Source organism: Notolepis coatsorum (genome assembly GCF_963971535.1).
Source record: "Notolepis coatsorum genome assembly, chromosome: 4".
NCBI classification, from domain to species: Eukaryota; Metazoa; Chordata; class Actinopteri; order Aulopiformes; family Paralepididae; genus Notolepis; species Notolepis coatsorum.
Window position 1 is genome coordinate 6062794 of NC_140168.1, and position 11775 is coordinate 6074568.

Sequence of the window (11775 nt, forward strand, 5' to 3'; positions counted from 1 at the left end):
AATGAATGAATGAATGAATGAATGAAAACTTTATTTAACAGATTGCAGAATGGGTACAATACAGTACGGCTCAATACATACAATTGTTAAGGGGATGCAGACCTGAGAAAGACGTTTGTCTTGTTTCCATCAGGGTCCCCCATTTTCAATTCATATAGACATTTATGACATACACAACATACATGACATTTATGGCATAGGGACATATAGGTATTTAGTACTGATACATTTGTGACATAAACGGTATTCAAATATACAGTACTGTTACCCCTAGATCCTGACAGAGTATATATGATGGGGAGGGGACTGTACATTAGGAGGGGGTGGGTGGGTGGGAGAGAAATATACATACGGCGGGGAGGGAATATATACATACATATATACTGCCACCAGTTTAAAAATACTGTAAATCAGTGAGAGTTGCCAAGTGTTACAATGGCCCGTCCAAAGATCTCTCGTCATTGTATTGACTATAGGGCTTAAACCACTACACCTTGCATTCAAGATCCTTATATTTAATGGTTATCACGTGGTATCACAATTAATACAACGATAACACACATCATTCGCCAGGCCAATATACAGAATACAAAACATACATTCAAAACTAAGAATCTCTGGAAAATCTAGTACATTTACAAACCAATGAGCTTCTAGATAGACACTAGAAAATATATGCAGCCAGTATGAGCTTCTAGAGAGACAGTAGGATCTATCAAATATCAAATATCCACACGGGTCCTTCTGGGTTTAGATGTCCACGTTTATTTAGTAAGAACAAAAGACAAAATGTACAATATTCAATGAATGGTCATTCTTCCTAAGTCAGCTCCTATCTAGGTCCGTCTCCCTCAAAGTCGGCCACCAGAAGAACACAACTCTCTCTCTCTCTCTCTCTCTCCTTGAGCTCTTTTGATAAAGCAGATGGGTCTGTTCTAAAAATAAAATAGTTGCATTTACGACTGACCCATGCCCCACACATCCTGGCTGTGGGTTCAACCGAAGGCCTTGAAGATAGAAGAGTGTCCCGTATGAAGTGTCCCGGCTGCCCAGAGATAAGAGGTGAGGGAGAAGGTTATAGGCTGAATCCACCTCCCCATGGAGGTCCGGCCCCCACATTGTTACCAACCCCCCCTGGAACAGAGAGAGGAGGGACAGACCCAAATCCCACAGTAATGACCAAAGGTGATCAAATACAAATAAAATGGTTGCATATTGTTGTCCAACCTACCCGGAGTATGAAAATAAAGATTTTGACTTCCCCACATGAAAAGGAACAGAGGTATTGAAGATGGGAATCAAATATGTGAATATCCAATCAAACAAACTTTACCCCGGTAGGCTAGAAACTGTGTCCCTCAGAACAATGATAGAGTGACTGAGTGAATGTACCTCCTAATGACCTCATCTTTCACAACTCAGCATCTTCAAGATCAATTTAAATCCAAAACCCTGGGTAGAGGAGCTGTGAATGTCACTGATCTCTACTTCAGCTCACAGAACTCAGCCTCTGCAGGGTAATATACCAGAAGTCCAGGATAGAGAGGCTGAGTGAATGTGGTGTTGACTCTGTGCATGAGGGTCATTGTGTCAGTGACGCTGTAGAAGCACAGAGTCCCTGCCCTGTGATCCAGGTACACTCCTATTCTGGAGGACCGGGGGCCCGGTACTGTTATGTTCTTTTTATTGTGTCTGAAGAAGTACTTACATTTACAGCACTCTAAAGTCCAGGATTTGGAATTGTATCCAAATCCACTGTACTCCTCAGGCTCATTGTCTGTTCTAATAATGTCTTTGTAGGAGGCTGCTACATGAACCCCTACACTCCACTCCACCTCCCAGTAACAGCGTCCAGTCAGACCTTCTCTACCCAGAACCTGAGGCCATGCAATAAATCTTTCTGGGTGATCAGGATATGACAGCTCTTGTGCCATCCATGTTGCTTTTCTGTTCCCCTCAGACAAAGACAGACGTGTGTTTGTTGTGTTTGGGTCCAGTGTGATCTGAGAGGAATATTGTAAGAAGTCAGCTCTGGTCTTGGGCTCTGGTGGTGGTAAAACATGGACTGCATTCACTGCTGTTGAGATTCTGGGCCACTGCTCTTTCAGAACGTCCTCTAGTTTGTCTCTCAGCTCAGACACGACCTCAGTCACATCTGCAAAGTACAGTCGAGGAAGGACACTGATGCTGGATAAGTCTGTAGACTCACTGGGACTGGAGAGGGAGGGGTAACTCTGTAGAAAGTGGATGTGGTCCTCTGTGTGTGAGAGCTGCTCCAGCTCAGTGTCTCTCCTCCTCAGGTCCGCTATCTCCTGCTCCAGTTGGGCTCTGATGCCCTTCTTCAGCTCAGAGCGCCTCGTCTCCAAGGAGCGTATCAGCTCAGTAAACATTCTCACACTGTACCCCACTGCTTTATCAGCAGAGCGATTGAGGGCCTTCTCGCTCTCCCGGACTCTCTGCTGACTCATGCCAAGCTCTTTCTGTCTCTCCGTCCTTTCTGCTGCAGCCGAGACTGTATCATGGCCTTTATGTTCATCCATGGAACACAAATAACAGATGCACTGCTGATCAGTACGACAGAAAACATCCAGAATCCTGTCATGGCGAGAGCAGGTGTTCTCCTGAAGCCGTGTGGAGGCTTTGACCAGCTTGTGTTTCTTTAACGGAGCTACAGTGTGATGAGGCTGGAGGTGAGTTTCACAGAAAGAGGTCAGACATACCAGGCAGGACTTGAGGGCTTTCTGCTTTCTCCCAGTGCAGAAATCACAGGCCACATCTCCAGGTCCAGCATACCAGTGATCAGGAGGAGCAGAAGACAAGAGTCCTGTCTTCATTAGTTGTTCTATCACTTCAGCCAGCCTATTGCTTTTCTTCAGAACAGGCCTCGGAATAATAGTCTCCCTGCACTGGGGACATTTGTAGATCCCCGTCTGATCATCTCGATCCCAGCAGTCTGTAATACAGCCCATACAGTAGCTGTGTCCACAGGGAATAGTTACAGGATCCTTCAGTAGATCCAGACAGATAGAACAGCAGAACTGGTCCCGGTACAGATCAACTCCTTGCTGCGCCATTTTATTCTACAAAGAAAGACCACGACACTCTTAAGTTTTGTTTACTCTGGTGGACCGTGTGTTCGGTCGGAGCTGCTTCCTGGTTGTAGCTGTCCAGGGGAATTGTGAAATCGTGTGGGTGGGAGAGGAGACGCTTCCTGGTTGCCTCTATAGCTGTCCAGGGGAGGAGTCGCTTTAAAGAGGCAGTGTCTATTTGACTGTGATTCATAGATAGAAGGTGTTTTTACTAGTTCAGCTTTCTCTCGTCATCAACTACCTCTAATGTGTTTACTTTGTCAAGTAAAACTACTAAAACTAATAAGCACAAAGAGAGACAAAAACACATTATTTCTCTCTCTCTCTCTCTCTCTCTCTCTCTCTCTCTCTCTCTCTCTCTCTCTCTCTCTCTCTCTCTCTCTCTCTCTCTCTCTCTCTCTCTCTCTCTCTCTCTCCCTCATTATGAAATGATAATGCAATGAAAACCTATAAAACCCATGATTACAGTTGTCAAATCAAAATCAAATTTTGATAGTCTATCAGTGAGCTGGATGCAATCCTACCTTGAGGGGAGGGAACAGATGGTGGAGGTAAACGGTACCCTATCCCCCCCTCTCACAGTGAGCTGTGGTGTTCCACAAGGAAGCATACTAGGACCGCTACTGTTCCTAATTTATGCAAATGACATGTCGTCAGCTTGTGACTGCAACTTGTTCCTGTTTGCGGACGACTCAGCCCTGCTGGTCTCTGACAAGAACAAGTTACAGGTTGAAAAAACCCTCAGCTCGGAACTAGGCAGAATCTGCATATGGCTCGCTGATAACAAACTATCATTACACATGGGCAAAACAGAGTCCATTCTCTTCGGTTCAAATAACAAACTCAGCAAGACCGACGGCTTCTCAGTTACAGTGGGTGACAATATTGTCACAAGGAAAGATGAAATTACCTACCTGGGTTCCATCCTAGAGGCTAATCTCTCCTGTGACAAAATGGCATCCAATGTAATAAAAAAAGTCAACCAACGAACTCGATTCTTGTACCGGATCTCCTCTCTGGTAAACAAGAATACCCTGAAGACTCTGGCAGGAGCACTCATTCAGGGGTACTACGACTATGCTTGCACCTCATGGTACCAAAGCACCTCAAAGGCGCTAAAAACAAAATTACAAACATCTCAAAACAAACTGGTCAGACTACTGCTTGACCTTACTCCTAGAACCCACCTCACCCCTGCCCACTTTGACAACCTAGGATGGCTTAGAGTAGATGACAGAGTACAGCAACTTGCAATGGGCCTGGTCTACAAGATACACTACACGACCAAGGTACCCATGTACATGGCAAAATACTTCCCAAAGGTCAGTGAATACCACGATCACAACACCAGAGGGAGCTCCACAAATCATGTTAAACCCAGATTCGGCTCAAATAAGGGACTAAACACGTTTCGCAATTATGCCACATCAATGTGGAACGCCCTACCCAAAGCTGTAAAGGAATGTGGATCACTACCCACTTTCAAAACCTCTCTCAAGAGACACCTACGGGAGACTGCAATTCAACACTGGCCCCTGTAAATATCCTAACCCAACCCCCTCCAATGTACAGTCATTTACCTAGTATGGTTTTGTCAATAGTCCAATGTACAATTTTGTTTGTTTGTACAGAGTCTCCCCCCCCTCAATGTACAGTTTTGCTTGTCTATACAGTGTGCCCCCCCCCCCCCCAACCACCTCCAATGTAAATTACCCAGTATGGTTGTCAATATCCCAGTGTACCCAACCCCCCCCACCCAACCTCCTCCAATGTACAGTTTCTACGTCAAATGTATATACTCCCTTTTCTTGACTCCTTCTGTATCACAAACAGTACTGTATTTGCAAATCTGGTATGTCATAAATGTATAGATGTAGCAGTACTGACTATCTGTATGTCATGTATGTCATATATGTCCTGATGAATTGAAAATGGGGGACCCTGGTGGAAACAAGACGAAAGTCTTTCTCTGGTCTGCATCCCCTTAACAATTGTGTGTATTGAGCTGTACTGTATTGTACCCATTCTGCAATCTGTTAATAAAGTTTTCAATCAATCAATCAATCACCTGCAATTCGAAACCCCTCCAAAGTACAGTTTCTTCCCCCTCTAATGTATATATATTTTTTATGATCTCTTTCTCTTAAACAGTACTGTATATTTGTATGTCTTGTATGTCATAATGTCTGGATGAAACAGTACTGTATATCTGTATGTCATAAATGTATGATGATAATTGTGTGTTAGATGTATGAAGATAATTGTGTGATGTTAGATGTATGAAGATAATTGTGTGTTGTTAGATGTATGAGGATTGATTGATTGATTGATTGAAAACTTTATTAACCGATTGCAGAATGGGTACAGTACAGTACAGCTCAATACACACAATTGTTAAGGGGATGCAGACCAGAGAAAGACTTTCGTCTTGTTTACATCAGGGTCCCCCATTTTCAATTCATCTGCACATATATGTAATTGTGTGATAATTGTGTGTTGTTAGATGTATGATAATTGTGTGTTGTTAGATGTATGAGGATAATTGTGTGATGTTAGATGTGTATGATAATTGTGTGATGTTAGATGTATGAAGATAATTGTGTGTTGTTAGATGTATGAAGATAATTGTGTGTTGTTAGATGTATGAAGATAATTGTGTGTTGTTAGATGTATGAGGATAATTGTGTGTTGTTAGATGTATGAAGATAATTGTGTGATGTTAGATGTATGAAGATAATTGTGTGATGTTAGATGTATGATAATTGTGTGTTGTTAGATGTATGAGGATAATTGTGTGATGTTAGATGTGTATGATAATTGTGTGATGTTAGATGTATGAAGATAATTGTGTGTTGTTAGATGTATGAAGATAATTGTGTGTTGTAAGATGTATGAAGATAATTGTGTGTTGTTAGATGTATGATAATTGTGTGATGTTAGATGTATGATAATTGTGTGTTGTTAGATGTATGAGGATAATTGTGTGATGTTAGATGTATGATAATTGTGTGTTGTTAGATGTATGAGGATAATTGTGTGATGTTAGATGTATGATAATTGTGTGATGTTAGATGTATGAAGATAATTGTGTGCATGTTGTAAGATGTATGAAGATAATTGTGTGTTGTTAGATGTATGAAGATACTTGTGTGATGTTAGATGTATGATAATTGTGTGATGTTAGATGTATGAAGATACTTGTGTGTTGTTAGATTTATGATAATTGTGTGATGTTAGATGTATGAAGATACTTGTGTGATGTTAGATGTATGAAGATAATTGTGTGTTAGATATATGAGGATAATTGTGTGATGTTAGATGGGAAGTAACAATTTATGTTCATATGGTCAATAGATTTGATATTATAGTGTATTTTTGATTGATTAGTAATAGTTATTTCAACAGTATTATAGCATTATTCAGAATGGCTAGATGACCACAGTTTGGCTTGACCTTTGTAAACCTGATTAAGTTGACACACACTATCTCACCCCCACCCAGGAACCAGTTTTGTTGTAAACCTGTTGAACGAGAGAGACACACACTAGATGCATGTGACACGCACACACACACACACACACACACACACACACACACACACACACACACACACACACACACACACACACACACACACACACACACACACACACACACACACACACACACACACACACACACACACACACACACACACACACACACACACACACACACACACACACACACACACACACACACACACGAAACTAAAACATTGAGGACCCACATACCGGTGGAATAAGATTACCCTCCACACAGGAGCCAGAATAAGTGAATTACCATGTTAATGTCTAGAACGAAAGTCAGCCTTTGTGATCAAATAAATGTATTGTCATTATGCTAGGTGGACCAGTCGACTCCAGTACCAGGTACGGGGGTCGAGAAAGTGTTTATATACTGAGCAGTCTCGACATTAGAACACACTACAGACCCAAGCTGTCCGTGTCACTGAGAGATTCTTTTGTATCCTGTGAATTTGCTGTATTCTACCTCTGATGCCCTGCTGAATAAATCTACTGAGAACCTGAAGTCATTGACTTTCAAACCTGTATCCAAGCGTCTACTTTCTTGCCGTAAATTGATCAGTTGCCATCGTTGTTTACAAAGTCACAGCTGATTTGTAACATCAGATGTATGAAGATAATTGTGTGATGTTAGATGTATGACGATAATTGTGTGTTGTTAGATGTATGATAATTGTGTGTTGTTAGATGTATGAAGATAATTGTGTGATGTTAGATGTATGAAGATAATTGTGTGATGTTAGATGTATGAAGATAATTGTGTGTTGTTAGATGTATGAAGATAATTGTGTGTTGTTAGATGTATGAAGATAATTGTGTGTTGTTAGATGTATGAAGATAATTGTGTGATGTTAGATGTATGAAGATAATTGTGTGTTGTTAGATGTATGATAATTGTGTATTGTTAGATGTATGAAGATAATTGTGTGATGTTAGATGTATGAAAATAATTGTGTGTTGTTAGATGTATGAAGATAATTGTGTGATGTTAGATGTATGAAGATAATTGTGTGTTGTTAGATGTATGATAATTGTGTATTGTTAGATGTATGAAGATAATTGTGTGATGTTAGATTTGACTTTGCCTATTTTGTCTATTTTATGCTTTATGTCTGCACTTTATGCATTGCTCTTGATCTGCCAATGTTGTGCTAATTTTATGCCTGTCTTTTTGTACTGCTGTGAAGCACTTTGAGCTGCAATTCTTGTATGAAAGGTGCTATACAAACACAGTGTATTATTATTATTATTATTATTATTATTATTATTATTATTATTATTATTATTATTATTATTATTATTATTATTATTATTATTATTATTATTATTATTATTATTATTATTATTATTATTATTATTATTATTATTATTATTATTATTATTATTATTATTATTATTATTATTATTATTATTATTATTATTATTATTATTATTATTATTATTATTATTATTATTATTATTATTATTATTATTATTATTATTATTATTATTATTATTATTATTATTATTATTATTATTATTATTATTATTATTATTATTATTATTATTATTATTATTATTATTATTATTATTATTATTATTATTATTATTATTATTATTATTATTATTATTATTATTATTATTATTATTATTATTATTATTATTATTATTATTATTATTATTATTATTATTATTATTATTATTATTATTATTATTATTATTATTATTATTATTATAATAAATTATTATAGTTTGCTTCATTAATTAAAGGGTGTGAATTTAAGTGTTCTCTAGTGCCTTTTGTCCGCTTTAAGGTGGTGGTATAAGTTAAAGGTTGTGGTGTCGAAGTTAAAAAAATCCTATCTGGGCTAAGCCCCGGATCTCCTACAATCCTAAATCCGCCCCTGCGTACTGTATTGTACCCATTCTGCAATCTGTTAAATAAAGTTTTCATTCCGGCATGGTCATGCTGGACCTACAAAAGGCCTTCGGCACTGTCAATCACTCCATTCTGATTGACAAGCTAAAAGCTATTGGTTTTGATAGTTTATCAGTGAGCTGGATGCAATCCTACCTGGAGGGGAGAGAACAGATGGTGGAAGTAAACGGTACCCTATCCCCCCCCCCCTCCCAGTGAGCTGTGGTGTTCCACAAGGAAGCATACTAGGACCACTACTGTTCCTAATTTATGCAAATGACATGTCGTCAGCCTATGACTGCAACTTGTTCTTGTTCGCGGACGACTCAGCCCTGCTGGTCTCTGACAAGAACAAGTTGCAGGTTGAAAAAACCCTCAGCTCAGAACTCGGCAGAATCTGCACCTGGCTCGCTGATAACAAACTATCATTACACCAGGGTAAAACAGAGTCCATTCTCTTCGGATCAAATAACAAACTCAGCAAGACCGACGGCTTCTCAGTTGACAATATTGTCACAAGGAAAGATGAAATTACATACCTATGGTCCATCCTAGAGGCAAATCTTTCTTGTGACAAAATGGCATCCAAGGTAATAAAAAAAGTCAACCAACGAACTAGATTCTTGTACCGGATCTCCTCTCTGGTAAACAAGAATACCCTGAAGACTCTGGCAGGAGCACTCATTCAAGGGTACTACGACTATGCTTGCACCTCATGGTACCAAAGCACCTCAAAGGCGCTAAAAACAAGATTACAAACATCACCAAACAAACTGGTCAGACTACTACTTGACCTTACTCCTAGAACCCACCTCACCCCTGCCCACTTTGACTACCTAGTAGGATGGCTTAGAGTAGACGACAGAATACAGCAACTTGCAATGTGCCTGGTCTACAAGATACATTATACGACTAAGGTACCCATGTACATGTCAAAATACTTCCCAAAGGTCAGTGAATACCACGACCACAACACCAGAGGAAGCTCAACAAATCATGTTAAACCCAGATTCGGCTCAAACAAGGGACTAAACACGTTTCGCAAATATGCCACATTGATTGATTGATTGAAAACTTTATTAACAGATTGCAGAATGGGTACAATACAGTACAGCTCAATACACACAATTGTTAAGGGGATGCAGACCAGAGAAAGACTTTCGTCTTGTTTCCACCAGGGTCCCCCATTTTCAATTCATCAGGACATATATGACATACATGACATACAGATAGTCAGTACTGCTACATCTATACATTTATGACATACCAGATTTGCAAATACAGTACTGTTTGTGATACAGAAGGAGTTAAGAAAAGGGAGTATATACATTTGACGTAGAAACTGTACATTGGAGGAGGTTGGGTGGGGGGGGTTGGGTACACTGGGATATTGACAACCATACTGGGTAATTTACATTGGAGGTGGTTGGGGGGGGGGGGGGGGGCACACTGTATAGACAAGCAAAACTGTACATTGAGGGGGGGGAGACTCTGTACAAACAAACAAAATTGTACATTGGACTATTGACAAAACCATACTAGGTAAATGACTGTACATTGGAGGGGGTTGGGTTAGGATATTTACAGGGGCCAGTGTTGAATTGCAGTCTCCCGTAGGTGTCTCTTGAGAGAGGTTTTGAAAGTGGGTAGTGATCCACATTCCTTTACAGCTTTGGGTAGGGCGTTCCACATTGATGTGGCATAATTGCGAAACGTGTTTAGTCCCTTATTTGAGCCGAATCTGGGTTTAACATGATTTGTGGAGCTCCCTCTGGTGTGGATCAATGTGGAACGCCCTACCCAAAGCTGTAAAGGAATGTGAATCCCTACCCACATTCAAAATCGCTCTCAAAGAGCACCTACGGGAGACTGCAATTCGAAACTGGCCACCGTAAATGTCCAAACCCCCCCACTCCCACCCCCTCCTAATGTACAGTCTCCTCCCCACCGTATGTATATATTCTCTCCCCACCGTATGTATATATTCTCTCCCCACCCACCCCCTCCTAATGTACAGTCTCCTCCCCCACCGTATGTATATATTCTCTCCCCACTGTATGTATATTTTTCTCCCCCCCCCCCCCCCCCCCCCCTCCAAATGTACAGTCTCCTCCCCATCATATGTATATACTCTCTGTCAGGATCTATGGGTAACAGTACTGTATATTTGCATATCATATATGTCACAAGTGTAACAGTACTATATACCTGTATGACATGTATGTCCCTATGCCATAAATGTCATGATGTCATTGTAGCAGGGTGGATTATCCCTGCTTCGTGGGAACGGATGTGCACAGTCACTGGGTAGCGAGACACAGTAGAGCTCCGTCTGCCTGCACCTTCGTCTTTGGGCCTGGAGCGTCAAACTGGAAGGCCGGCAGTGGGAGTGGATGGGGCCCGGGATTTACCAACCTGGTCTGGTACTCTGGGTCTTCCTCAGCCTTTCCGGTGCGGTCAGCAGTACTCCCCAACTCGCTCTCACTTCCCCCAATACCTCCGTTAACCCTCCCACACCTAGTGACTGAATTGTAAATAAGTAACTTAGTTCCTCCCGCAAGCAATACCCTCCTCGGTGACATTAGAAACCTTAATAGCTGAAAGGGGGAAGGTTGGGTAGGAAGGGGTTAAATGTGTTAACGTTACCCGCACCAAAAGGGTTAATATTAGGCTCAGGAATCGACACGCACACAAGACTCCCATCTACATTCTTTACTGTTATTTGTACTGTTCAGTTACAAATATTTAATAGCAATGGGTTTAATAGCTATGTTTACTTCAGTCGTAATTCAATATCTTGCAACACTTATATAATACACCTACACCGTATAGAACCAGGTATTGCCGACCCAAATATAATAGACTTCAATGTGCTTGACTCGTCACCCCCCACGTCTGGGTTAGTACCAGTGATAATACCTCTCTCAGGCTTTACTTATATAGTAGTGATAATACCTCTCTAAGGCTTTACTTTTATAGTAACATTACGGTTACCTCCAAGAGGGAAATGGTTAAGTAGATGGGAAAGTAATATTAAAGAACATACACCGTTATCACACTCAAAGAAAATGAAAAAGGTGGGCCCACTTTACCAAACAAAAGTCCTATACTAATGCCGGCATGTAATGTTTATGGGGTACCCCTATGAACGGTAGTTAGCAACCATTAGCTTCGCCCGTAGGCCGCGACACACTGTGTACTGTGCGATAGGATCTTGGTCACC

At 40.5% G+C, this 11775-nt stretch overlaps 2 protein-coding genes across 2 annotated transcripts in view; one reads left to right on the forward strand and one right to left on the reverse strand.

The window, feature by feature from the left end:
- Positions 1-246: 246 nt before the first annotated feature.
- Positions 247-3074, reverse strand: LOC311227626 (tripartite motif-containing protein 16-like; the record flags this gene model as incomplete). The annotated part of the gene is made up of 1 exon (XM_084313349.1): positions 247-3074. The coding sequence occupies one exon, from the start codon at positions 3072-3074 to the stop codon at positions 1485-1487; it is 1590 nt and encodes a 529-aa protein (XP_084169475.1). The 3' UTR covers positions 247-1484.
- A 3894-nt stretch (positions 3075-6968) lies between these two features.
- The window catches only part of LOC311227627 (calmodulin-regulated spectrin-associated protein 2-like), a gene marked incomplete at its 5' end in the record, with an annotated part of 129061 nt that continues 124254 nt past the window's right edge, over positions 6969-11775 (forward strand). Inside the window, one exon of the mRNA XM_084313350.1 lies at positions 6969-6993. Within this exon, the coding sequence (XP_084169476.1) occupies positions 6969-6993 (25 nt within the window). The remainder of the gene's footprint in view (positions 6994-11775) is intronic.